The following is a 27,609-nucleotide window of genomic DNA, read 5'->3' on the forward strand; positions in this document are numbered from 1 at the left end:
TGCGTTTCTCAGTTCTGGACCAACCAATCAGCTGTTATGTTTCTCTCTCAGTGTGGTTTCAACAGCAGCCTCGGAGAACCTGTAGTTATAAGGTTCCTTCTGCAGAATTCTGAGCAAACCATGATCAAAGTATATTCCTTTGATCGATCAGTACTATATAATTGTCTGCATAGTTTTAATATCCAAAGGTCCTGCAGTTCCAGAAACAACCTTCCTCCACCAGCGAAGAAAGAGGTTTGCACACGGTCTCTCCTATGTTGCCCTCCTGGGTGGCACACAGACAAACAGCTGAGGGTTCAGATTCAGTTAAAGACTGAGGGACTTTAAGGATCAAAATAAAAATATAAACACTTAAAATAACATTTAATGGACTGATGAACACAACCTAAGACTTTTCACACAGGAGAAGATGTATAATACCATGACTCATCATTTTCATCAAGACAACAGATCAGGAGTGTCTTCCAGAGACATTGTTCAGTTTGTTAAAACAAAGTTGGAAAACTTAATCCTCACTAAAGTAACATCCACTGAAGGCAAGTCAATCTTTTTCCTTTGATTTAATCTATTTTCTAACTCTTTGCAGATTATAACACAGTACTTGTTTGTGTGTCCATGTCAGGCTTCTCAGAACCTGAGCAAGATTTGTATTTTTTCAACATGGTGAGACTTTGCTGCACAAATTACACATTAACACTAACATAACCAACTTTCTGAGGTTTCCTGGGCCACAAACCAAGACCTGCATCCTGCAGAGCGTTGCTAAACTGCTGCATTGCCCTCTGGTAGCGCCTAGCAGCCATCTTGGATGTGGGATAAGTCATTGTGGTGGCTCCAGGAGTGTTTAGCTGTAAAAGAAGAAGAAGAAAGTAGCTTACTGAGGACTGTTAATATTACTGATTAAGTGAGAAGTTCACTGTCCTTATAAATTTGAAGAGAGACATGTCCTTGAATGTTGACAGTGGTAGCATTAGAACTTCTTTGGGTTTGAAGATGGCAAATTCTGCTGTTCATCTGATCAACCCAAAAGGTAAGGAAAGGATTTCAAGACTAATTATATTTTGTATTTTGTAACGATGGCTTCCTAGGCCATCATTAAATGATGGCCCATCATTTAGGCTTTTTAGACCATGAAAGCCATCGTTTTAACATTTTAAGCCATTTCCAGGTAGCTACATTTAGCTCATCCCACCCCAAATGACCAAAAGATGCTCTGAAACTTTACATTGATGGTTATTGAACCCTAGTTGCTAAAAGCTAGCTTCCAAAGTCACCAAAAACATCATTCAAAAATCTTTTGAAGTTAGCCTCACCCTCAAACATATCAACCTTCAAACAGAAAAGGGGGAAACAGCCATAGAGCTGTACATGTCCCAGGTCAGCCACTATTGAAGTTGAAGTAGGTAAGAGGCTTTAACCTGGCTCTTGAATTGGAAGAGGCGGCTTATATCTTCTCGAAGAAATAAAGTATAGATGGCCTTTCGTGAGCTTCTCTGTGTCTGTGTATTTGTCTGTACTTGTCTTCTGCAGATCTCACAGACAAGTATTTGAACCTACGTAGACAATTTTACTGAGCTGAACAACAACAATCAAAAAGAGCTGCTTAGGGGCAATAATGTGGTGGATCATACTTTATTCTTTCATGTAATTTATCTGACTGGAAAAGCAAGAGCTCTCTCACTTTAATCCTTCAAAAAGAGCTTAGTTGTTACTTTTCTTCTTCTGTTCTGTTATTATTCTTTGAGCACCTTCTGATTGAGGGTTTTATTGTAACTTCCAGTGCTCTTGACTCAACCGACACCAATTTCAGCAGAGAGAATGTTATTCCAGTTTAAACCAGAGGTAAATGAATCCTCAAGGAGTCCTGGAATTACATCCTTCACTGATTGCCAAAGCGGCAAAATGCCTGAAGGCATCACTGCCAGGAACAAACAAACCTGTTCATAAATTACCTACTGATGCATAAAATGTTGAGAGATCTTGTGCAACGCACCCATAACTTCCAGAGAAAACAGCTGTTTTCCCGGCAGTAACAGGCTGTCAGGAGTTTAACTTCTTCTTTTATGCAACTCAAGACAAGTTTCTTTGTAAAGCACATTTCAGCAACATGGCAGATTACGTGATGGAAAAAATGTTACATTAAACTCTGCTTCTCCATGCCCAAAATGCTGCTGAATTTCTCCACAGAAACAATAACGAACCTTTCTATTTCTTACTTTTCTACTAAAAATCGTCAGCTGAGGGGCAGGGTTGGTTAAACACTAATTTCCTCCATGAAAAGCAGGACTTGTTACTGAAAATAATGACTTTCAATTCTTACTTTTCCACATGTTTATGAAAATATATGAAGTTTTAAGAAGTAAGAGGCAACATTTTAATGATTCAGTAGTTTATGCTGATTGTTTGAGTTTAGAGAACTCTGAATTTAACCCAACCAGATGTTGTCCGTAACTGTAACTCTGTGATTCAGGTGACTCTGAAGGTTGAGATAATGTTGTGACCAAATTTAAAACTGTTTTAGTGACAATCTAAAGCCCAGTTTTTGTCATTGTGACCAAATTTTGGAACAACCCGACTTCTGGCTTTGCTGACACTGTTGTTCGTGACAGTGTGACTCACTCAGGATGTCGTGTATTTTCTCTCGTTTACCTCTGACACAGTAACTGCTGTCTGTCACTGTCAATGTGGGACTTTTTACTAATCAACAAACCGATCTCTTTCCAACGAATCACAAAGAATGTAACCTGTCAGGTCCTGTAGCCACGAAATGCTTTTCTACTCTCACATTTTATTTGACAATCTGAACAAGGAAACGCATTCAAAGACTGGATTCGCCACGTTAGAAAGAACTAAGACAGAAACTTGAAACTTTATAAAAAATTTTTATTCTCAGACTGAAGAGTTCATAATTATCAAGTAATTCGCTATTTGTTTTATTTAGTCTAATCTTTGTCTTGAGCATCAGATAAATGTTCGTTCAGTGAAACTGCAGTAGTTTCTGTTATCACCTTGTTTTCCAGCCTCAGCCAGCAGTTGAACAGGAAGCGTCTGCATATTCGTGATGCACTCCCTGAATCTTTGCTCCTCCCTGTAGAGATGTTGATCTCCTCCAGAGTTTGTTCACCGAAACTCCAGTTCACGCAAACATCGCCTGCTCTTCCAGCTGGACAAACCTCTCTGCTGCTCAAACCTTCAAGACAGAATAAAATATATTATGTCACCGTGCTTTTGAAACTTTAAGAAATCAGTGGAAATAGTCACACACATTACATAATGTAACATTTTTTATCCATCCATCCATTTTCTATACACCCTTGTCCCTTAGTGGGGTCAGGAGGTGCTGGTGCAGCTAGTGTTCCAGGTGGGAGGCAGGGTCACCCTGGACAGGTCACCAGTCTGTCGCAGGGCAACACAGAGACACACAACCATGCACACACACACACTCCCACCTAGGTGGAATTTAGACAGGCCAATTAACCTGACAGTCATGTTTTTGGACTGTGGGAGGAAACCGGAGTACCCAGAGAAAACCCACCATGCACAGGGAGAACATGCAAACTCCATGCGGAAAGACCGGGGCCGGGAATTGAACCCAGAACCTTCTTGCTGCAAGGCAACAGCTTTACCAACTGTGCCACTGTGCAGCCATTTATGAGAAACCTATATGGCTCATAAGATGGGTCACTGAAGATGATTTTTTTAAAAAGAGATGCATAATTTTTTTTTTGCATTCCACAAGATTCTTCTTTCATTAGATCTTAGGTCTAAGAAAATATTGCTCCTTTGGATGCGAAAATTTTAAATGATGACTTTCTATCTAATAAATGTGATGTTAAATCTCATCATTATGAATGTAAATTTCATATTTACGACTTTATGACTTTCCATCTCTGAAAGTTGAATTTATGACTTCTTGTTGAGCTTTTATTTTTTAATTCATGGCAGATATAGTCTTCCATATTTAACTTCACACTGAAACACAAAAGTTTTGGCTTCATATACTTGCTTTTACATTTGTGTCTGTCTTGTAATATTACAGTGTCGTTGCAGATCCATTGCTGAAACTTGTCATGGTTCCAGAACGTGCCGTGTTTAAGGAGTTTGGCGTGTTGTAAAAATGACATCTGGTTTCAGGTGAACCTACAGCCGAGGAGCAGCTGCTGTCGTCTGTAGAGGGACGGCAGGTGCTTGACCCGGGCCAGGCGGCGGGTCACGGCTCTGCCCAGGTGACCCGTGTGGCTCAGCCTGCCCACTGTCAGGCTGTGCAGGTAAATTGGCTCCACCAGGTGAGAAAGGAGCGCCCCCTGGAGGCCAACCACACTCCATCTATCAAAACAGTTTTTATTTCATTTTACTGGGCATTTGGGTGTAATAGAATATTAAAATACACAATGAATATAATTACTTTGCAATTTTGTCTGTGCAGGACATGCTGGCCATGGAGACATGTTGATCCAGCGACACTCCGGCCCATTTCTGATTGGTTCTGGTTGAGACGAGAGGCAGAGTTCCCTCACCACCATTCACCTTCATCCTGAGGTGACAGCGAAACCTCCTGCTGGGATCTGACAGAGAAGAAAACCAGTTCAGAGCAAAATATTCTCATCCACTGCTGACATAACTTTTCCTCTATGTTCTCCTCATTTAAAGGAAAACTGCAAAACAGCTGAAACACTGAGACTAGAAACCCATCAGTTTAGATTTGCTTTTGAACCATAACAAATGAAACCAACATGATGATGACTTAGTATTTCTGTGTTTTTATCATGTGAAGCACTTTGAACTATAAATAAACTTGACTAATTCCTTTTCTTAATGGGTTTTATGGGATTTCTCACATGCAGGTGTGGTTTCGTACGGGCAGTTGAGTCGAGCGTCTCCACACGGCGACAAGCTGACGTACATGTGGAATCGGATTCCCTCCTGCAGTCGAAAACGGTGAGTCGAGTCTTTATCTGGAACGAATATCGACGGGTCCTGCCCAACTGTTCGCTCACTTTGGGGACAGAAACATTTTTTATTCTTTTATGTTTTACAACCTAAAACAAACTTTAAGCCGTGAAGGATTAGACCTGTTTAGAGCTGCTGGAACATATATGATGTGTGTTGATGATTTTTATGATGCATTCAACAAAATGTTATGTTTGTTTCTCAAATTGATGATTGTGTGATGTTTTTATTTCTGTTTTTATGATGTAAAGCACTTTGAACTGTCTTATTGCTGGAAAGTAATACACAAATAAACTGAACTGATTTAGGTAAGATAATTTTATTTATATATAAAATGGTGCAGTTGGTAGAGCTGTTGCCTTGCAGCAGGAAGGCTCTGGGTTCGATTCCCGGCCCCGGTCTTTCTGCATGGAGTTTGCATGTTCTCCCTGTGCATGGTGGGTTTTCTCCGGGTACTCCGGTTTCCTCCCACAGTCCACAAACATGACTGTCAGATTAATTGGCCTCTCCAAATTGCCCCTATGTATGAGTGTGTGTGTGCATGGTTGTTTGTCCTATGTGTCTCTGTGTTGCCCTGCGACAGACTGGTGACCTGTGCAGGGTGACCCCGCCTCTCGCCCAGAATGTGAGCTGGAGAGGAACCAGCAACCCTCCCATCCCCACTGCGGGACAAAGGTGTAAGAAAATGGATGGATGGATGTTCACAAGGCATTTCAAAGTGCTTCACATGAACTAGAAGGAATACAAACAAAACAATAAACCACAGGAAAGAGCAAAAAAAGTTGGCATAAAACTAAATGTTGTTCCTCCATGTTTGATTCTATGAAGTAGATGGTGCTAAATGTTGATCTAAAGTATAAAAACTAAATGTTCCTGTTCTGGAGGTAGTTTCTGAAGTTTGTTCTAATTCCTGTTATGGGTTGCTGAGTAAGTATAAGTACTCCATAATTTATAAGCTTCTCTGGAAAAACATATACGAGTTTCTCTGCATAATAACCTAAAGCATCATAGCATGTTGTGAAACTCCACAATTTCTAAAAGTAGTAAAATAAACTAGACAGACAGGGCAAGAAATGAATTCAAATAATACAGATTTGCAAAATCTTTATCATATTAACTTTTTTGATTCTCAAATCCAAATATTTGACCAACTCCATGTTTGATAAAGTTGAGCTGACAGGAAGAAAACTGATTTGACCAAAGCAGCAGCTCCAGCTGAGAGTAGAAGAACCGAACCAGCGCCCGTCTGCTGAGAACCTCAGCGTGGCAATCTCTGAGAGTCCATCCGTCTTCATTCAGTCTGTCCGAGTCCAAACACTTTGTCCCTGTGGCCAGAGACACAACCTGGGCTGATCCGAGGTCAAATCCTGAGAATAAAAGAGGAAAATGAGATAAATAATGACTGACTGGAGGTCAATATGCAGGTGATGGGCTGGGAGAGTGTTAAATTTCACGGGAAGATGAACTAAGACGTGACTATTCTGGGTGAAAAGCTGTCAGATGCTGCAAAACACATGACCGGTAGACGGGCAAAACATTTTATAATGGGCCAGTCAAAGTCCAGGCCTACTTGCAAAATTAGATCTGTGGAAAAACTTGAAAACTGATGTTCACTGATGCTCTGCATCCAATCTGACTGACCGTAAGTTTAGGTTTCTTTCTGTGAAGCTGGTGCCGATATAAATACTCGTCATTTAAAGATTTGTATTAGCAAAAATATAATGGCAAAGAGCTCTATTTAGGGGAGAAGATAGAAAATATTATGTCTTCAGTTGTTTTGTAATGTTAATTGCAATCATTTTAAATACTTAATCAGTATTAAAATTTCATTTGGCAGATTTGAAGTGAGTCACAGTTGAAAGCCATAAATTGTAAGATGATAATGTCAGAAAAAGTCAACTGCTGAAGCAAATCAGAAATAATCAAAGGTTAGAGACAAAGAAAACCCAAAACTACGGAAGCGCATTGCTATCATGCAGGGGAAAAAAAACAATTCAAGCGCTATCACGTTATAACGTGATAGTATCTTGTATAAACGTGATACATATCACGTTATAACGTGATACATATCTTGTTAAAACGTGATACGTATCTTGTATAATCGTGATAATGTTACGTCCAGGAAGTGGCGATATTATGCTAGGCTATTACAGTGGCTAACAGGAATTGGTCAGGTTTCCCTTCATGTTTGGTCTACATGGTGGTGATTAATTTTATTTTATTTTTGAACATCATCAGAGTCTTGGCAACTAAACTACTATAAAGCACTATAAAGCACTGTGTTTTAACCACAGCGCTTTGCAGTGTGGTTAAAACCATTAACAGCTACTCTGAGCGGGATCCTACACAGAACGGGCTGCACAGAAGGAAACGTCAATTCGGTTCTCTAGCTGTGGCGGCGTTCCTGACTGTCTGGATCGAAGCTGAAGTTGGCTTCAGTTTGTAGCTTCTGATTCGGGAAATGGCTAAAGAGCGATTATAACGGAGGCTCAGATGTATTTGCTGAACATTTTCTGTTCAGATTTCTTTTTTTAACAGTACACTTGCTGAACAACCGCAACGGCTGTTCGTAACCAAGCAACCGAAATCAACAGAAGGCTAGATAGTGGCAAAAGACAAAACTAGATCCTGTTAAGCCTTCTTCAAAATAACAAGATACGTATCACGTTATAACGTGATAGCGCTCGAAAAATTTTTTTCCTGCGTGATAGCAATGCGCTTCCGTACAAAACTGATCAAATCAGATAAAAAAAGCGCAACTGCAGATGAGTTTTTGGCACAACTGGTGACACCTAGAGGACAGAGCAAGCTACTGCAAAAGAAAAAAATCCAGGTACTAAGAATCAAAGAGAAACATGGTAGCCAAGACAACCTGAAGCTAAAAGCTAGAGATGGATTTTTTAAAATGATTCCTTTTATTTAATGAGAGAGATTCCACCTCAGATCAGATTTCGGATTCCTGCGTTTGTTTTCACTCACCTCGGGTCATCACGATGCCGGCCAGCACCTTGTGACGGCCGTGAGAGGAAGAGGAGCAGCCGTCACTGAGCTGGGAGTATTTCTCTCTTACTAGGCCGTAGATTGATTCTGCAAAAAACTGCAGAAGAAGAAGTGTTACAGCTGAAAGAGGATCATGCACAACAAACAAGTTCTTGTCTTCTTGGGGTTAAATATGTATTTCTTATAATCCGACCACTGGAATCACTGTAAACTGAGAAACTTATCAAACTTTATTTATTGCCTTTTGAGATGCCTGACTCATTTTGGAAACTTGGCTCCTGAATGAAAGATAATGAGAAATCTGAACATACCAGCAGTGTGATACTTACATCATTAACTGTATATTTTTAACAAAATACATAAGAGAAGCAATTTAGGCTGCCAATAAATCTGGGAAGGATTGAAAGGTAATTCCTAAAACATTTACCGTTCATCGTTTTGCTGAAGGAAAGTTAATTCATAAACTAAAACGTTTGTGCAAAAACACAAAAGTATTTAGTTTCTAGTGCAGATATCTTATTAGATTCTAAATAAGAGAAAATTAACAGGAGCTTGTTTTAAATCAGTAATTCCTTAATATTGATGAAAAAGTGCTAGATACACTGACAGATTTTATTACAGGACATTTTCACTATTATAAGTGCAACAATCTGCCAGTGAAACTAACACTTTTCATCATTACTAAGGAATCATTGACTATATCTCTCTGAAAAGCTTTGTTAGTGAGTTTCCCCTATTCCAAGTTTACTAAGCTCTTTGCAGAAGAAACTAAACTCAACATACTTGGTCAGATTTTGTGTTTTTGAAGATTGATTGTAAATAAAACAACAATTCTCAGAGATAAACAATTATCTGATGATCGTTTTGCCCTTCACACCGCCTTCCTGCTCCACATGCGCCTCCTTGGTCTGCTGCTGCTGCTCCATCCCTAATGCGCCGCAGTGATGGCCATTAATGCGTCACGCTGCCTGACGGAAACTGAAAAACAGTCTCAGGACGCTCTGCACAAAGCCTGCAGCTTTTTTAAGTTTTTCTCATTTAGACCACTAAATTTAGACTGCTCTATCTCTGTCAGCCTTTAATGAGCTTTCTATATATGTTTGTTTTCAAATATTAGATCTGCACAGATACAGGATTTTTTTAAATCACTATTTAAGACTCACTTTAATGTTACAGTTAATTGTTTGTTCCTGTTTTATTGCCTTTTTAAATTTTTTTTTAAATATTTGGTTGTGCCACTGTTATGTATTTTCCTTGTTTGCATTTATTTTGTGAAGCATTTTGTGCAGTTTGAGCCATATTGGACATTAGCAATATAAATAAATTAGACGGTGTGCAAAAGACTGACATTAACATGTTATGCAACATATAACTAGTTGCATTTACTCAATTACATTTACCTGAGTAACTTTTACCAGTATTTTTACTATGCTGTACTTTTTACTTTTACTTAAGTAATTTTATTATAAAGTATCGCTACTTTTACTTGAGTAAAATTTCTGGATTTTCCACCCATTGAATGAAAGTTTGTTTTTGTTAAAGTTTCATAAAGTTTATTTGGAAAAATGTTACTTTGCCTGATTTTGTTATTTTTTGATACTTGATATATGAATTATTGTTAGTTTTGTCCTTAAAATACCCAAATTTCCAATTAACTTCATATTTTGGTCCGTCTGATGATGTCATGTTAAAATACTGAATAACTGATAACTTGATCGGTTACTCAGAACTTGAGTAGACCTGTTACCAGATATTTCTTTACTCCTACTTGTGTAATTTCTTGAGAACAGTTTTTGGACCCACCTCTGCATCACGCCAGTTAGGAACATGAACGAATCTTCATGAATGTCGTCATGAAGTGTCATTCATGACTTTCAATGCAGCTTCGCATTAAATGCGTCCATTATCTTCCAAATGACACGTAGTGAAAACTGACTGTTTCATGTTTATGTCAGTTTTATGCACACTCCTTCAAATAAACAGTTACCAATTTCACTTTGACCTTTGACATTGTTTTGCACATTTGAGCCACATCCCACATCAGCCTCTGGGAATCAACATGAGAGCAGGGACATCTCAGCTCATAATGAAGCTGTTTAGATGCTGCAGAGGCGCAGACATGACACCGTCCACCACCCTCAGGGCCAAACTGATGCAAAACACCATACGATGAGGTGCATCGTACGCCAGTTTAGGACAGTTTAGCAAAGCGGAGAACGTTGAAGAGACGAGGGTCAAACTCGCATCATGGCATGAAGCTGATTCTGAGCTTCAAGGTGAGTAAAATGTGTCTGTAATGCTTTGATATATGGATTTACGCTGCAAAAACACAAAATCTGAATCCAGTATTTTTGTCTATTTCTAGTTCAAACATCTTACTAAACTTGACACAAGATAAAACTAACTTACATGTAACTTTTCATCAACATATAGGAGTTTTTTAAAAGTCAGTAATACCTTAATATTGATGAAAAAGTTCTAGTTCCATTGGCAGATTATTTAACTTATAACAAGATATTTTCTCCATATTATAAGTGAAATAATCTTCCATGGAACTAGTAGATCTTCATTAATATTTAATAATTACTTACTTAAAACAAGCTCCCATATCTTCCTAAAAGTTATTTGTAAGTTAGTTTTGTCTTATTTCAAGTGCACTAAGATGTTTGCACTAGAAACTAGACCATAAATACTTGGTAAGATTTTGTATTTTTGCAGTGTAGCAGGGTTTCATCCATCCATCTTCTTGCACCCTTTTTCCCTCAGTGGGGTCAGGAGGGTTGCTGGTTCCTCTCCAGCTAACGTTTCGGGTGAGAGGCGGGGTACACCCTGGACAGGTCGCCAGTCTGTCACAGGGCAACACAGAGACACACAGGACACACAACCATGCACACACACACTCACACCTAGGGGCAATTTGGAGATTAACCTGACAGTCATGTTTTTGGACTGTGGGAGGAAACCGGAGTACCCGGAGAAAACCCACCATGCACAGGGAGAACATGCAAACTCCATGCAGAAAGACCCCAGGCCGGGAATCGAACCCAGAACCTTCTTGCTGCAAGGCAACAGCTCTACCAACTGCACCACAGTGCTGCGTAGCATGGTTTCATCAAAATTTAATTTTCTTCATGTTTGTTTATAAAGTCTGATAAATGTTTTCTGTCTTTTTAAATCATCCTGAGGTTTCTTCTACAACTTTCTAGTTGTAGTTTCTTGCTACTTTTAATTGTTTTTAAGAAATAAATCTTTGTAACTTCCTACATGTTTTATCTGTCAGTATGAGCCAAACATACTCTGGCTCCTTCCTGGTGACAGATTAGATTTACTAACAAAGACTTTGCGTTTTAATAGCAAAATAAACTTAAATTCAGATGTGCCTGCCTACCTGAGGTAGCTGACATCTGGTCCTGCCTCCATGCAGGCTGATCAGTTTCCTCTCTGGTTCCAGGTTCATGCTGTAAAGAGCCTGTAGGGCTGCGGCCGCCGCCTGAATCTTGGCCTGATTCTTACTGCGAGCGCAACCTTCAAACACCTTCCCTTCCAGCCTGACCACCATGATGAAGTTCCTCAGTGGCGTACCGTGGACTCTCTCCACCTGACACAGGTATCTGAGTCCCGGTCGCAGCTCGTTGAGCATCGCCACCGGACTCAGGTGCCTTTTAGGACTTGCTGAGGAAATTAAGTCCAGGGTGAAATTATGAGTTTTTCTGTTCTCGTTGACGTTGGGAAACATTTCCGTCTTTGCCGTCTTGTTGTGCAGGAAATCACAGTTTTCAAGCAGCAACGGTTCAAACTCTGCTAGGAAAGAATCTGCGGTGAAATCAAAGTTCTCCTTGACGGTGTGAGTCTGAGAGAAGTCCGGGAACTGGATGAAGGACTGCAGAGCCAGCTCAGCTGCCCTCGACCTCGCCTGCTTTTTTGAGGCTCCCTGACCCTCAAAGTGGAAACCGTCGACCTCCACTCCCACAGAGAACACCGGGGCGTGCAGAGGTCCGCTTTTAGACACGACCTCATACCGCAAGCCGGGCCGCAACTGGTTGAGCTGCACCACTGCGTTCCTCTCAGACTCTGTCCAGGCTGATGTTTGTTTCTGGAAACACAAACGACCTTTTCCAAACAGAAACGGCGGATTTCTCTGCTCATGTTTGGAGGAAGCAGCACAAACAGCTGATGGCTGATATCTGCTGAAAAAGTCACTAATCCCAATCAGCTCTCGATTCTCTTTCACCTCTAAACTGGTCTCCCCTGTTGGGAAATAAACACACAGAGTATCAACGATATATTGTCCTGTAATCACTTTATATTTCTAAAACCTGTATCTGTGTAAAATGTGAATTTTCATCTGAGGAAAAGGAAAAACTCACTTGATTTTTCAGCAGCTTCGGCTGGATTTGCGGCAGTTTCACAGCGTTTTAAGGGTCTGTTGAGGGTTGATACCAAATCGCTCCACCCTGAATCAGAAAAACAAACACATGACAGTTTTTTAAAGTAAATTTGGATTTCCCCCAGTGAACTGGAGGCATTTTTTGGCTACACCAATAATAAATACATTATTTTAAGGCTTGTTGTGTATCTTTACATGTGGCTACATTAAGCATGAAGATACTGAACATCTAACTTTGAAAACTTTGCATAAATTAAATTGATTAGTTTTTGATTTTAGTCACAATCAACATTTCTGAATCAGAATATGTGAAAAATCTTCCCTCCTGTATCGTCATCCTAAATCTTATTTTTCTCATTTTGGAGCTGAGCTGGAAGGAAAAACCCTGCAAACACAACTTCCCTTATAAATCACTGAACCAGTGACCCCATTTGGTCCAGTTTAGATTTGTCTCCAGCCCAGACACAGTTTGACATTTCTGCTTGCTGTCGGAGATTATTCTCTGGAAAACGTTTGAGGATAATTGCTTGCTCTCATTTGGTGTGAAAGAGTGCAGGGTTGCTTTTCCTGTGTTGTCCATTCATTCAGCAACTTTTAGATGATCCACTGATCCAACCAGCATGAATCAAATGACTAATTACTTCCTCGGTTGGCAGTGAAGTTCTCCAGAGTTCTGTTACTGATCTGTGTTGGTGCAGAGATAGGGGTTATATTTTATATTTTACTCCTTGATTATATTGTTAAACATCCAGCTGTGATGGCCGAGAGGTTAAGGCGTTGGACTCGAAATCCAATGGGGTTTCCCCGCGCAGGTTCGAATCCTGCTCACAGCGATCTCAAACTAAAGGGTCCAACATCTCTGAGAGCCAGATGATGAGAGGGTTGTCTGACCAATCTGTGATGAAAAGCTGCAGGAAAACCCTGATTTATATCATGTTTGCCATTATTTTTTGGTAATACATTCATTTGTTGCTTCTTCATTACATAAGAAGAAAGCCAGCTGTGATGGCCGAGAGGTTAAGGCGTTGGACTCGAAATCCGATGGGGTTTCCCCTCGCAGGTTCGAATCCTGCTCACAGCGATCTCAAACTAAAGGGTCCAACATCTCTGACATCTGGAGCCAGATGACTGAGCCAGATGATGAGAGGGTTGTCTGACCAATCTGTGATGAAAAGCTGCAGGAAAACCCTGGTTTATTTCATGTTTGCCATTATTTTTTGGTAATACATTCATTTGTTGCTTCTTCATTACATTGTTAAACATCCAGCTGTGATGGCCGAGAGGTTAAGGCGTTGGACTCGAAATCCAATGGGGTTTCCCCGTGCAGGTTCAAATCCTGCTCACAGCGATTTCTGACTACATATCCAACACGCCTGAAGTTGCTCACCAGATACACAACTGATTATGTGAAAGCTTCATGTTTACCTATATTCCTCCACTGAATTGATACATCCATGTTTTGGTTCTTGGCTACATTTCAGAGTATCCAGCTGTGATGGCTGAGAGGTTAAGGCGTTGGACTCGAAATCCAATGGGGTTTCCCCTCGCAGGTTCAAATCCTGCTCACAGCGATCTCAAACTAAACAGTCCAACATCTCTGAGATCTGGAGCTGGATGATGAGAGGGTTGTCTGACCAATCTGTGATGAAAAGCTGCAGGAAAACCCTGGTTTATTTCATGTTTGCCATTATTTTTTGGTAATACATTCATTTGTTGCTTCTTCATTACATTGTTAAACATCCAGCTGTGATGGCCGAGAGGTTAAGGCGTTGGACTTGAAATCCAATGGGGTTTCCCCTCGCAGGTTCGAGTCCTGCTCACAGCGATTTCTGACTACATATCCAACACGCCTGAAGTTGATCACCAGATACACAACTGATTATGTGGAAGCTTCAAGTTTGCCTATATTCCTCCACTGAATTGATGCATCCATGTTTTGGTTCTTGGCTACATTTCAGGGTATCCAGCTGTGATGGCCGAGAGGTTAAGGCGTTGGACTCGAAATCCAATGGGGTTTCCCCTCGCAGGTTCAAATCCTGCTCACAGTGATCTCAAACTAAACAGTCCAACATCTCTGAGATCTGGAGCTGGATGATGAGAGGTAGGACTGATCAATAAGTGATGAAAAGCTGCGGGAAAACCCTGGTTTATTTCATGTTTGCCATTATTTTTTGGTAATACATTCATTTGTTGCTTCTTCATTACGTTGTTAAACATCCAGCTGTGATGGCCGAGAGGTTAAGGCGTTGGACTTGAAATCCAATGGGGTTTCCCCACGCAGGTTCAAATCCTGCTCACAGCGTTTCTGACTACATATCCGACACGCCTGAAGTTGCTCACCAGATACACAGCTGATTATGTGGTGCACCCATATTGTCTTAGCTCCATGTTTACCTATATCACTCCACTGACTTGTTACATCCATGTTTTGCTTCTTGGCTACATTTTGTATTATCCAGCTGTGATGGCCGAGAGGTTAAGGCGTTGGACTTGAAATCCAATGGGGTTTCCCCTCGCAGGTTCGAATCCTGCTCACAGCGATCTCAAACTAAAGGGTCCAACATCTCTGACATCTGGAGCCAGATGATGAGAGGTTGGACTGATCAATAAGTGATGAAAAGCTGCAGAAAAACCCTGGTTTATTTCATGTTTGCCATTATTTTTTTGGTAATACATTCATTTGTTGCTTCTTCATTACATTGTTAAACATCCAGCTGTGATGGCCGAGAGGTTAAGGCGTTGGACTCGAAATCAAATGGGGTTTCCCCTCACAGGTTCAAATCCTGCTCAAAGTTGCAGAAATGGTCCAAGTAGATCAGCTAAATGAAGGTTTAAGTGTGAAAAGCCTGTATTATGTTTGCTCCGCATTGCAAGTAAATCTGTTTTCCACATAAACCCAAAACGGATATAAAATCTTAAACTAAAGTGGACATGAACTCTTGTTTGTTGACTTTCACAGATGCTAACCTGCATTTATCAAATCTCAGTTTGTTCCCTTTGTTTGTTTTAATCTTCTGAAACTGATGCGCAGATTTTAAAAAGTTGATCCCTCTATGTTGTCAGGTATCATCAGGATCCTCTTTGCACAACCCTTTTCATTCCAACTATGTGCTTCTCTGTTTTTTTACAGAACCATCATTTCCTCCCAGTTTGTCTCCGTCTAATTCGACTGTCTCATCTGTTTTAGGACCTTTTTTATCATCCCAATTAATTCTTTCTTTCCAGCAATCCTTTGTTCCTCGTCTCCCTCCCTTTCCAACGGTTTAAATCCCACCTATATATTTTTTATTCAGATTTAACTGCCCTATCCAGCTGTGATGGCCGAGCGGTCAAGGCGTTGGACTTGAAATCCAATGGGGTTTCCCCGCGCAGGTTCGAATCCTGCTCACAGCGACTCATTTATTAATCATTCTGGGAAGGTTTTACTATGAAAATACACTTAAATTACCAGGATTTTGGAAAATACAGTTTCTTAATATTGTTTAGGAACAAACTTTGCACATGAAGTTGTTTCCTCGTGTGCTTTGAATCCTGTTCACGGTGACTGAAACATAGTATAGACAATATGTGGAAAAAAAACAAAACTCTCAAAACACTGATACTTTAAAATGAGATATTTTACTTAAAATACATAAAAAATGAAAAATAACTTTTGGTTTGGAGATATTTATATCAACACTGTAGATAAAGTGCATAAAAGTGATGTTTTTATTTTCTTTTCAGGTTTTCAGAACCAGAGAGTTACTGAAATGATTTAAATCAGTTTTTAACTGTCAGACATGTTGTGCTCCTGATTCTGAAACTGGTTATTTAGAGCTTAGAAATCTGAATAAACTTTAATTATAATTATGAATTAACTGGTTAACTGGTTATTTAGAGCTTAGAAATCTGAATAAACTTTAATTTAATTATGAATTAACTGGTTAACTGGTTATTTAGAGCTTAGAAATCTGAATAAACTTTAATTATAGTTATGAATTAACTGGTTAACTGGCTATTTAGAGCTTAGAAATCTGAATAAACTTTAATTATAGTTATGAATTAATGTGGGTTTTTCTTATTTTTAAATAAATTTCTCTGTTTCTGGTGGTTTTCTTGTATAATGTATTATAAATTATTACTATTATTTAAGGAGACTGGATAACTTTCTGAGCCTTGAGTGAAAATAATTTTCTTTTAAATGTTATTTCAGAGTTTGAAGCTCCTTCTGCTTGCAGTTTGCATGTTCTCTCTGAATCTGTGCGTTCTTCCTGGGTACCCTGGCTTCCTCACGTAACCCAAACATAGCAGTTATGTTAATTGGCTGCTTAATTTGGTTGTTTTTCCAGTTTCTCCAGACTGGCGACCCTACAGGACTTGGTGACCTCTGGCTTGGATCGTGTTGGATTTATTTTTCCTCCCACTGGCAGCAGGCAGCTGTGATGGCCGAGCGGTTAAGGCGTTAGACTCGAAATCCGATGGGGTTTCCCCGCACGGGTTCGAATCCTGCTCACAGCGATCTTACACTGCGAGAATCAGTTGGTTTAAAAGATTTAACCAATAAATAAGTAAAACATGAAGTGAGTCCTTCTGTCTTGCTGCATTTGAAAAGAATCCACAGACTAAAACCAGTTTTCAATACTTTCCTCAATAAGATAAAAGTTATTCCAAGTGTCTGCATCCATTTCATTCCTCTCTTCAGTTTCTCATCCATGTTTCCAGCACTTTCTCTCCTTCCTTCCCTCTAAGTCCCACCTTCAGGTTTTTATTGGGACTTAGTCCCAGCAGCTGTGATGGCCGAGAGGTTAAGGCGTTGGACTCGAAATCCAATGGGGTTTCCCCTCGCAGGTTCGAATCCTGCTCACAGCGATCTCAAACTAAAGGGTCAAACATCTCTGAGAGCCAGATGATGAGAGGGTTGTCTGAACAATCTGTGATGAAAAGCTGCAGGAAAAAACTGGTTTATTTCATGTTTGCCATTATTTTTTGGTAATACATTCATTTGTTGCTTCTTCATTGAATTGTTAAACATCCAGCTGTGATGGCCGAGAGGTTAAGGCGTTGGACTTGAAATCCAATGGGGTTTCCCCTCGCAGGTTCGAGTCCTGCTCACAGCGATTTCTGACTACATATCCAACACGCCTGAAGTTGCTCACCGGATACACAACTGATTATGTGGAAGCTTCAAGTTTGCCTATATTCCTCCACTGACTTGTTACATCCATGTTTTGGTTCTTGGCTACATTTCAGATTATCCAGCTGTGATGGCCGAGAGGTTAAGGCGTTGGACTCGAAATCCAATGGGGTTTCCCCTCGCAGGTTCGAATCCTGCTCACAGCGATCTCAAACTAAAGGGTCCAACATCTCTGAGAGCCGTATGATGAGAGGTTGGTCTGATCAATCTGTGATGAAAAGGTGCAGGAAAACCCTGGTTTATTTCATGTTTGCCATTATTGTTTTGGTAATACATTCATTTGTTGCTTCTTCATTACATAAGTACCAATCCAGCTGTGATGGCCGAGAGGTTAAGGCGTTGGACTCGAAATCCAATGGGGTTTCCCCGCGCAGGTTCGAATCCTGCTCACAGCGAAGTGGGAACGGCTCTTTATTTGTTAAAAGTTGAAGGGATAAAAAGATAAATCCATATCTGACTTATACTGAGGTTTCTTCATTCTGGTTGTGTCTTTAAACCCTATTTTTTGGAATAATTAACTTAGACATGGTGGGAGGAAGTCCTGCTCTCTGTTTGGGGTCTGACAGCTGTGGATAATTTCATTTTCACGCAGCAATTAATGGCAAATTGTCTCATCTACCTGCAACCTGGACTGCCCTTCCTCAAGGGCACAGGAATGTGGAAACTTTTTGGATTAAGACCCGTTTACAGCGTTATGTATGTTATATAGACATCATCATTCAATAAATGAATGTCATTTAGTGAATGATTCAGTAAACAGATGTAATTAAAGCATCTGACCTGTTTTATATGTGGTTCATTCATTCGTTCACCAGGCTATGAAATTATTGCTGCATCAAGCCGTCCATCCATTTTTCTTTAAAGTAATAATCTTATATTCTGTTTTTTCATGGTTTCAGTAAAAGTCTGTACAGAAACAATATTCTGTGCATATAAGTTGAATAAAGTCACATCTTGAGTTTAAACATTCCTGATAGTTGGAGGAGTTCATGCATGATGCACACCAATAATCTGAATTTGCTGTTTTAGATGCAAACATAGTTTTGTGACTGTAGTGTTGATAGTAAGAACATCCACACTTGGATCTTTTTTTATTCTGCTCCGTTCGCTGTGAGCAGGGTTTGAGCCTGCGCAGGGAAACCCCATCGGATTTCAAATCCAACGCCTTAACCGCTCGGCCATCACAGCTTCTTGACACTGAGCAAATAAAATAATAAAATTAATCTTTTCTCAGCAATGAAATCAGGCTGCAGGTCATTCAGCAAAGTTTTAATGTGGCAGTTAAAAGCATTTTGTTTGCTGTTCCTAGTTACCATGACAACAAAACGAAACCAAATGATCGCATCTGATATTTTTAAAGTAGGTTTTCATTTAAAAGTTTGAATTTTTGTCCTAATTTGTTTAACTTTGGTCCAGGGTCCGCAAATGGCCCGCAGACCTCACTTTAAACACCCTTTATGTCATGAGAGCAAACAGAAAAACACAAGTCACTGCTGCTTGTTAATCATTATATGCTCTTACTTCTATTTAGTGTCAACGATTTCTAGGTTTAAATCCACCAGAGTTCTCCCTTTCGCAAGAAAAATGTTGTTTTGCAGAGGATTCAAGAAATTCTGTGGAACGAGCATGAAAACCATCGAGCTAATGTTTCCAGAGAAGTGAGGGCCACCGTAGCGTCCATCTGCGGAAATGTGCGTTGAAATGCCTCAAAGGTCTGAAGGCAGCGATGGAGAGCACTTATCCGAAATACATCCCATCTATGAAAACGTGCAAACGCAGACAGACGAGGAGGACAGCAGCTGCTGGCCCGTAATCCTGCCTGAAAGCGGGACAATCAAATCATTTCCCGAGACGCAGCGGCCAGCGAATAACAGCTCGTTAATTTGACTTTAAAAGGCAGCAGAAGGGATTTTTATTGCAGCCAAAACATTTTTTTCTGCTTTGAAAATCTGACAATGATTTCATATTTTCATCTGTTTTACTAATTCAGTCATGTTGTCACCAAAATCAGCTGAACTTACTTTATTTTATCATGGAAAAAAATCCTCCTTTTATGTTGTTAAAAAATGTTTTGCGTATTTATTTATTTAACTTGTGGAGTTTTTTCTTGCTACTCTTTTTGATCAAATCATAAAATAAAGATTATTTTATTTAATGATTTTCGATCAAGTCATTAAATAAAATCGCCTTAAATGTGAATAAAACCATATCAAATAAAACTGCTCAACTAAAATGCTTAAATCAACATTAAAACACAATTTTCGTTACAGTTTCCGCGACTTTTACTACTTCATTTTTAATGTTGCCCGAACAGATTTCAGGCAACATTAACGATCTGAGATGTATCTTTAAAGTTGCATTTAAGTCTCGTATTTAAACCAGAAAGTTTCTGTTTCGAACAGAAATGAACTTAATTGTATTTTATTTCACATATTTTCACAGTGTTACTTTATCGGCTCCAGCAGAGGGCGCTGTGATGGCCGAGTGGTTTTACTGCGCAGGTTCAAACCCAGAAGCAGAATATCAAACAAAATGTTTAATGTTGAGATTCTGCATCAACTTGTGATGGACCTTCTTGTAGAAATTTATGATTATTCACAAAGCAACATTTAGTGACTTGTTTAACATTGAGGAACCCTAGAAATGCAGCGTTATTCCACGTTAATGCAGAATATTTTTGTTTCACAACAAATTTTATGATATGTAATCATTAATGTAATGAAAATATGAAGTTATAATTACACAGTTGGTGACATTTTATTCATTTTATGTGATTAACTGAAAATTGTTTTAATCCTGGTGTCAAAATAGTAATTTTCCTCAGTGAGAAAAAGATGTCATCATTTGTAAAATACCTGCTGCAAACAGAAGCATCAGCTGTTTAAAAATCACATAATTTTGTGGACTATGCAGAGCAATGATTCCACTTATAAAAAGGTTGATGGGTCTTTAATAAAGTGGAATAAGCTTAAAGCATTTAAAGTAAGAAGTGGATGTGAAACTGCAGTCATGACAGAGTAATCTGCAGCTTTTAGAGGATCAACATGTGCAGAACAATGGCTGCTTCATCAAGCTGACCTGTAATTATGATTAATTCTGCTTCCAGCTTATCTCCATCAGATAATACGTTTATGCAAACGGCACACAGAAAATCCAGCATTTAGACTTTTGCTTCACAGATTTAACCTCTGAACTCCTTCTGCTCATTTGTTAAACAGTGAAATGTCAGCTTGTTTTTAACAATCTGCAGAATACAGTTCAGGGATAAAAATGAATTGCTACTTTATATTATTCTGGTTTGTGGTGTAAAAATGTTAAATATTGCTTCTCTAATCTATGTTTGAAATTTCTCTCTGAGATTGCTTCAGTTTTTTCTCTGGCAGAGATGGTCTAACCTGCGTTTGGTTTCTGCACCTCAACCATCAGTTTCATTCATTCACCAGTTTATGAGCAACATGATAGAAAAGTTTTCTGTTTTTCTCTACTGAGCATTGCACACCGCTAAGTTTGGCATCTTGGAGCAGAGCCTCTGCATGCATGTGTTATTGCACATAAATCTGATTTTTCTTTTTAAATGATAACTGTGTGTTGATCATAGTATCTGTGAAGTCTGATGTCATTTTTCGGGGCTAACAACTTTGCAGTAAACCCCAAGAGTCAATATGAGTGTTTATTTTTTTGCCTCTTCTTCCAGTTTTATTTTTATAAAACAGTCTCCTGGCTTCTATTTTAGTTAAACCTGAATGAAACCTGTTGATTTGTTGAATATGAATGTACCACAACAGCAGCTGAAATTATGTTCCCTGTACACCTGAACTTTAACAACTAACAACAAAATCCAAAACTATATTTGACATTTATGAGTTCATAGATGCAGAAAACTGGATGGCGATGCTCTTAATAGTTATTTAGATATTCACCATGCTGTAGAAAAACAAACATGCTTAGAAGACAAAAAGTGAAATGAGTCTGACTGTAATAAATTAACAACATGCGACTTTATTTACTGCAAAAACACAAAATCTTATCAAGTGTTTTTTCTTCTAATATCTTAGTTCACTTGAAATAAGACAAAGCTAACTTTGAAGTAACTTTTCAGTAAGAGTTTGTTTTAAGTCAATAATGTCTTAATATTACTAAAAGGTACTGGGTTCACTGGTAGATTATTTCACTTATAATAAGAGAAAATGTGAGATAATCTGCCAACGAAACATCAACATTAATGAGATATTGACTTAAAACAAACTCTTAGTGAAAAGTTACCTATAAGTTAGTTTTGCTTCATTTCAAGTGAACTAAGATATTTTCACTAGAAACCAAAAACACTTGGTAAGATTTTGTGTTTTTGCAGGGTTGGAGACTTAACGGCTTCAGAGGGAGAATCAATCCCATTGTCTGAGTTTAGTTTAGTTTCACTGAAGTAATTAAGTTTATTGTAAACAGAGAATAATCTCTTAATAAAAATGTTGCAAACAGACAAAGATCAGCTGCAGAATCTCATTCTAACAGAAACTGGAATAATAAAAACATCCTGGACAGATTCAATGTTCAGTTTGACTAAATGTGAGTTTAGATTCTTGACCAACCTTTGGCTTTCCTCCTCTTCCTCTTCCTCCTCCTCTTCCTCCCGGACCTTCTGCTCACGTCACCATCTGGCCTCTGCATGCTCCTGCTGCAGGTCTCCTGCGCCGGTGCCATCGCTTCTCCTTCTGACAAGAAAAACCTCCAAACTGTTTGGCAGAGAGGCTCTGACTTCTCCCCCCGCCGCTCTGCTGCTGCTGGAGGCTTTAGCAGGCAGTGACATCATGAGGAGGAGGAGGAGGAAGTGGAAGAGGAAGTGGAGGTCCCAACATGCTTGTTTTCAAATCGTTCACACTGCAGCCTGAAGTGACCCAATTCAGATTATTTTGACGTAATGTGACCTGTATCTGATCTTTTCATGGCAGTGTGAACAGCTCAGGTCGGATTCTTTTAGAATGTGATCCATATCCGATACGTATCCGATTCAAATGCGACCATAACGACCAGGTCGCATTCATCCGAACTGAACGTCACTGATTCTCAACAAATCTCACTATTCTGCGTCCTGATACGAGCAAGAAGGAAGGAAAACAACAACCATGACGAACTATATGAGGATTAAGTTGTTAATATGCTGCTCCGGTTGATAACAACTTCAAATAAGTAAGCTAAGCTCCACCGTTAGCCTCCATGTTTACTTCCGCAAACACTGAGCTCTTCTTCTTCTTCTTCTTTTATGGCGGTTGGCAGAACACTGAGAACGCTGACGCTATGGCGCCCTCTACTGCGCATGCGGGACACTTTCAGGTCGTTTGCACGTTTACACAGCAGAACACATACAGGTCGCATTTACTGGCAGTGGGAACGAGCCTGGCAAAAAAAATCGGAATTGAGTCACTTCAGGCTGCAGTGTGAACGCACCCAGAAATCCATGTCTTCTTCTTCTTTTGTTTAGTTCAAAGTTTCTGTCCTTTAAAGTTTTGTTTTGTTGCTTTGTGAGCTGCTTTCAGTTGCTTGAAACGTCTTTCAAGAACAAGCAATAGTAAAAACTCTCTTCTCTGTTCTGTTTGTGTTTTTGATGCAGAATTTCAGCTGCTTCTTCCAGATTTAAGAGGGAAAGTTATGATCAGCAAAACAAAAGCAGTTGTTGCTCTTTGCAGATCTGCAGCATGAAGAAAAACCCAAGAAACATTTAAGACAATCTTCCTAGGAGCAAATGTATCAATAAATTCACTGATGTCTTTTCTAGACGTGACATTTTTGAACAAAACGATCCTCTCCATGTTTGGAGGAACCTGAACAAAAACAGTTCATATCCACTGTTGGGCACGGTGGTGGAGGGATGGTGACTCAGGGATGTTTTTGTGTTTCCATGTTAAGGAAATCTTGACCACATATTTCTAAAGATATTATCTCAGACATGGCAGGAAATTATTCCCTTCTTTTATTATTTAAATCTTTTTTCTTGCCTTTAAAGTTTTCTTGAGTGAAAAAGATTAACAACAAGCGATTTCATTTTCTTACCTTCATTTCAAACAACTTTTCTAAACATTTTTTAACTTAAATTGCTTCATGTATTAATAGAAATAATGCAAAACTCTACAGGAATATCCTCCATATGTGCAGCTAGAAAACTTTTTACTGCGTCATAAAATCCAACTCAATATTTTAATGAAGTATTGACAGCAGAGTGAAATTCCTAGTTTTTTGTTTATTTGTTTGACTGTATAATTATTTTGTAAAATTAAGTCACATTTCAGCTTGTATTTAATTAGTTACAGAGAATTAAAATTATATTTCAACTATTAGAAATATCAGATAATATGTTTCTGCCACTTCAGCATTATAGAAGCAAAATGTCTTAAATTGTGAAAACATCACAAAATATAAAAATTTATGAAGAACAAGATGAAAACCAGTTTTCTTGTTTTCAGCAATGATTTTAATTAAATATTAAACCCATTCTCTCATATTTAAAGTTTATTTTTATAGCTTAATTTTTATGGATAATCTTTTTGAGCTTGGTTCCAGACATGTAAGTGTAAGATGATATATGTTTGTAACAGGTGAAATGTGGGTCAGCAAAAATATTTTCAGTGCTTAAAAGTTTTACATTTTTAAAAATTTGCTGGAAATAATTTTCTAAGTTGGTGTAAAGTTTTAAAAATACATGTAGACTATCTAGTTTTATCACTGATAAATGACACAATATGTGACACCAGACTATTTGCTCCTCTATTTGCATAATAATGCATGTTTTGCATAATCCTCTTTTTGTTCTTCGCTCCTTCGCCTCCAATCACCGCAGGTTTTAATCCACGTCAATCATCTTCAACAAGCTGATCATCTCCGATAGAGCAACTTGTATTTCCATTTTTATTTACTTGTGTTTTTTAATAAAATGATTTTTAACTTTTTAAAAAATGTACCTTCTTTTAATTTTTAAATATTTATCTAGTTATTTAATTGTTTGCTTTGTGTCACTCATGAAGTTATGCAGAAGAATCATTACAGAAACAGTTGGTGCGACACATATTTTGGATCAATTTGGCAAAAGAAGTCCATCCATCCATTTTCTTGCACCCTTTTTCCCTCAGTGGGGTCGGGAGGGTTGCTGGTGCCTATCTCCAGCCAACGTTTTGGGCGAGAGGTGGGGTCACCCTGGACAGGTCGCCAGTCTGTTGCAGGGCAACACAGAGACACACAGGACACACAACCATGCACACACACCTAGGGGCAATTTGGAGAGGCCAATTAACCTGACAGTCATGTTTTTGGAAACCGGAGTACCCGGAGAAAACCCACCATGCACAGGGAGAACATGGAGACTCCATGCAGAAAGACCCCAGGCTGGGAATCGAACCCAGAACCTTCTTGCTGCAAGGCAACAGCTCTACCAACTGCGCCACTGTGCAGCCCGCAAAAGAAGTCACTACCTGGAAATTATTTCATTAAATTTTCTTTTTTTTTTTTGTGGCTTTTATTCATTTTTATTGTTTTTCCCCACAGCATTTTTATTTTAATATTTCTGTATGTGTTTTTCTTTGCACCATGGCTGGACACGGAAGCGTAAATGAGCCCAGGGTCGTTCTGAGTTGTTGTCCTGGTAACTCGGCTGTGAAACATGCAGGAATCTCCCAGCAGACCCTCCGGATGCGACGCGCGGGGAATCAGAGGAAGCTGGTGATAAAGTCAGATGTTCTCACATATGAAGCACCTGGACGTTTCCACGGTGTGCAACCATTTCATGTAATGTGGTAAAAATAATAATAATAATATGCACTGCATCTCCTCCTGCCGCTTCCTGACATTCAAACTCAGATAAAGTAGATAAGATCACGCAGACACAGCACAGAGGTTATTACTGCGTCTGATGGGAAACACAGATTTCACAGATTGCGCCGTAGTTCAGCCTGTGGCTAAAACCCTGCCGGGCACAGGGAATGAGGTGTTGTATGAAATGAGCTCCCATCAAATCGCTCTCCGATGTTCTCCTCAGGCCAGACATTACGGAGTAAAAACCTTCTGCAGCCTTCAGGCGAACTTCCTGCCGCTTTGTCAAGCAGGTTTGGCTGCAACTGGCTGCATGAAAACATGAACTGATCCCAAGTTTCTCACTGTTTGCTTTGAGTTTCTGTTCAGATTTTTGTTTTTCAGATACATTTTGAGGAATCTAAAGTGATGCCATCATCATTTAAAATGCTGGGATTGTGTTTTATTCCATAGGGAAACGGGAAAGGATGTGTGTGTTTATTTATTATCTTTTCATTCAGATTTAAGAAACTTCTTACCATAACTATGCTGATGATACACAACTTTAACTCACAAAAAAAATGCAGAAGTAGCTTCAATCATTTGGAACAAACATTCAGAAAACTGCAAAACTGATGAAACACTGAGTTCCTTTAAATCACTGAAGCCCTTGATGTAAGGGATCTTAGACTTAAAAGAGTCTAAAAACCCCTAAACCTAAATAACTTTTAAGTTTTTTAGACTTAAAAACCCTTAGATCAAAATTTGATTTTGATTTATGGATGATTTGTTTAGTTATCTTTAATAAGTAGAACATTTATTAATATGTTTGATGTATATTTTGACTAAATGTAATGTTTGTTGCTTGTTTCATTATTAGTTATCATGTTTTTATCATGCAAAGTACTTTGAACTGCCTTGTTCTGATCATGTTTACAAATTAACTCGACTTATCAGCTCCAAATCCGTCTCTTTCTTTACTTCCTTTAGTTTTTGGTTTTATTAGCTTTAAAAACAAGCAATGTAATTATATTAATCAATGTTGTTGCTTTTAAGCTGTTTTGTAGTTTGTTTCAAACTTGTATATGATTAAATTTGTTTTAGTTTTGCGTAACCAGGTTGTTATGTTTTGGAGATTTCTGTCCGAGTCCGTCTTGAAAATGAGATTTGGATCTATCTGGGTTTTACCTGGTTAAATAAAGGGAAAAAAAGGTTTTCTGTTCTGACCAAACATCAGATCTTTATTTTAGGCTTTGCCTTAATTTCCTTTTGCTACCTTTCTAACCGTCAACATCTGTCATGCATTTAATGTTACCCTTTTTGAGACTTTGTTGGGCTCATTAGATTGGATATGAAAGAAATGTCAGTATTTTCTGTTTAAAATCTTAAACATTTCCACCAGTCTCTGCATGCCAGTTGCATTGTGCCTTTTTGTTTTTGAGGCTGCAGCCCTAAAGTCAGCCACCCTTCACTGAACAGGCGTTGAGTTTAATTACGCCGTGAGAAAGTGACGCCGTGATTAAGTTGATTAGATTTCATGAGCTTCTGAAAGGCGAACCGAATGGCTGATTAAGTATTTACTGTTGGTTTCCTCCCTGACAGACCGGCAGATCAAATCTCATCTCCCAGCGGGGCTCGCTGTGTGGAGCAATCCACCACCGGGTCACTGAGAACCGGGCGTCCGGCTGTCACCTTTAATCATGTTTACTTCAGATGACCCAACATAAAAATCCAGGGATTTATGTATAAACCAAACAGAAGAGCGTAAAGAAGATATGATCATCCTTGTCGGAACAAGTCATTGTTCCGACTTGTATTAATACACAAGTCGGAACAATGACTGAAGAAACCATGAGTGTTAGGAGGAGATCCAGGTCAGTGACAATCTACTGGAAATGGTGACATCTAGTGGTGATATTGTTTTATGTTGCAATTTGACTGGTATTTTGTATTTAGCAAAAAATTTTAAAGGTTTGAAAGCAAAATTTTAGTTTAGCTTCTGTAAATCAATCAGTCAGTGAAAATTCACAATTTTAAGCTGAGGTCGTCACCAGTGTTGTACAGCTTATTTTGATAAAACACTACTTAACACAAAATAATACATATAATTACTATTTACATCTGCGACAGACTGGCGACCTGTCCAGGGTGAACCCCGCCTCTCGCCCGGAACGTTAGCTGGAGAGGCACCAGCACCCCTCCTGACCCCATTAAGGGACAAGGGTGTAAGAAAATGGATGGATGGATGGATACTATTAACATTGTTATAACATATTAATAAATGGACATGTATTAACGTGTTTTATTCTGCACTATCCATTGCAGC

General features: G+C 39.0%; 1 protein-coding gene, 1 long non-coding RNA gene and 16 other non-coding genes across 19 annotated transcripts; 16 read left to right on the plus strand and 2 right to left on the minus strand.

The window, feature by feature from the left end:
* Positions 1-344: 344 nt before the first annotated feature.
* On the minus strand, positions 345-22,908 carry LOC103479970 (inactive double-stranded RNA-specific editase B2-like). Of its 2 annotated transcripts, XM_008434687.2 has the most exons (10): positions 22,097-22,908; positions 12,318-12,404; positions 11,339-12,198; positions 7,930-8,047; positions 6,149-6,317; positions 4,839-4,996; positions 4,406-4,565; positions 4,145-4,326; positions 3,009-3,190; positions 345-848 (listed from the first exon to the last, which is right to left on the minus strand). In XM_008434687.2, the coding sequence occupies exons 1-10, from the start codon at positions 22,206-22,208 to the stop codon at positions 684-686; spliced, it is 2,193 nt and encodes a 730-aa protein (XP_008432909.2). In that variant the 5' UTR covers positions 22,209-22,908; the 3' UTR covers positions 345-683. The 2 variants fall into 2 exon arrangements, 1 of the variants encoding a protein (XP_008432909.2); XR_536024.2 differs by lacking the exon at positions 345-848 and having other exon boundaries at positions 3,100-3,190; positions 4,013-4,326.
* LOC145547963 (uncharacterized) lies at positions 8,067-11,793 on the plus strand. Its single transcript, XR_014084235.1, has 3 exons — positions 8,067-10,226; positions 11,402-11,605; positions 11,714-11,793. It is a non-coding gene; the product is annotated as an uncharacterized LOC145547963 (long non-coding RNA).
* On the plus strand, positions 13,089-13,170 carry trnas-cga (transfer RNA serine (anticodon CGA)). Its single transcript has one exon. It is a non-coding gene; the product is annotated as a tRNA-Ser (tRNA).
* Positions 13,337-13,418, plus strand: trnas-cga (transfer RNA serine (anticodon CGA)). The gene has a single exon. It is a non-coding gene; the product is annotated as a tRNA-Ser (tRNA).
* trnas-cga (transfer RNA serine (anticodon CGA)) lies at positions 13,604-13,685 on the plus strand. The gene has a single exon. It is a non-coding gene; the product is annotated as a tRNA-Ser (tRNA).
* trnas-cga (transfer RNA serine (anticodon CGA)) lies at positions 13,827-13,908 on the plus strand. Its single transcript has one exon. It is a non-coding gene; the product is annotated as a tRNA-Ser (tRNA).
* trnas-uga (transfer RNA serine (anticodon UGA)) lies at positions 14,081-14,162 on the plus strand. The gene has a single exon. It is a non-coding gene; the product is annotated as a tRNA-Ser (tRNA).
* trnas-cga (transfer RNA serine (anticodon CGA)) lies at positions 14,304-14,385 on the plus strand. The gene has a single exon. It is a non-coding gene; the product is annotated as a tRNA-Ser (tRNA).
* Positions 14,558-14,639, plus strand: trnas-uga (transfer RNA serine (anticodon UGA)). The gene has a single exon. It is a non-coding gene; the product is annotated as a tRNA-Ser (tRNA).
* On the plus strand, positions 14,796-14,877 carry trnas-uga (transfer RNA serine (anticodon UGA)). The gene has a single exon. It is a non-coding gene; the product is annotated as a tRNA-Ser (tRNA).
* Positions 15,051-15,132, plus strand: trnas-cga (transfer RNA serine (anticodon CGA)). The gene has a single exon. It is a non-coding gene; the product is annotated as a tRNA-Ser (tRNA).
* Positions 15,649-15,730, plus strand: trnas-uga (transfer RNA serine (anticodon UGA)). The gene has a single exon. It is a non-coding gene; the product is annotated as a tRNA-Ser (tRNA).
* trnas-cga (transfer RNA serine (anticodon CGA)) lies at positions 16,753-16,834 on the plus strand. Its single transcript has one exon. It is a non-coding gene; the product is annotated as a tRNA-Ser (tRNA).
* trnas-cga (transfer RNA serine (anticodon CGA)) lies at positions 17,104-17,185 on the plus strand. Its single transcript has one exon. It is a non-coding gene; the product is annotated as a tRNA-Ser (tRNA).
* On the plus strand, positions 17,352-17,433 carry trnas-uga (transfer RNA serine (anticodon UGA)). Its single transcript has one exon. It is a non-coding gene; the product is annotated as a tRNA-Ser (tRNA).
* trnas-cga (transfer RNA serine (anticodon CGA)) lies at positions 17,575-17,656 on the plus strand. The gene has a single exon. It is a non-coding gene; the product is annotated as a tRNA-Ser (tRNA).
* On the plus strand, positions 17,824-17,905 carry trnas-cga (transfer RNA serine (anticodon CGA)). The gene has a single exon. It is a non-coding gene; the product is annotated as a tRNA-Ser (tRNA).
* trnas-uga (transfer RNA serine (anticodon UGA)) lies at positions 18,617-18,698 on the minus strand. Its single transcript has one exon. It is a non-coding gene; the product is annotated as a tRNA-Ser (tRNA).
* Positions 22,909-27,609: the final 4,701 nt, after the last annotated feature.

Source organism: Poecilia reticulata, chromosome 17, assembly GCF_904066995.2.
Source record: "Poecilia reticulata chromosome 17, P_reticulata-male-v2, whole genome shotgun sequence".
NCBI classification, from domain to species: Eukaryota; Metazoa; Chordata; class Actinopteri; order Cyprinodontiformes; family Poeciliidae; genus Poecilia; species Poecilia reticulata.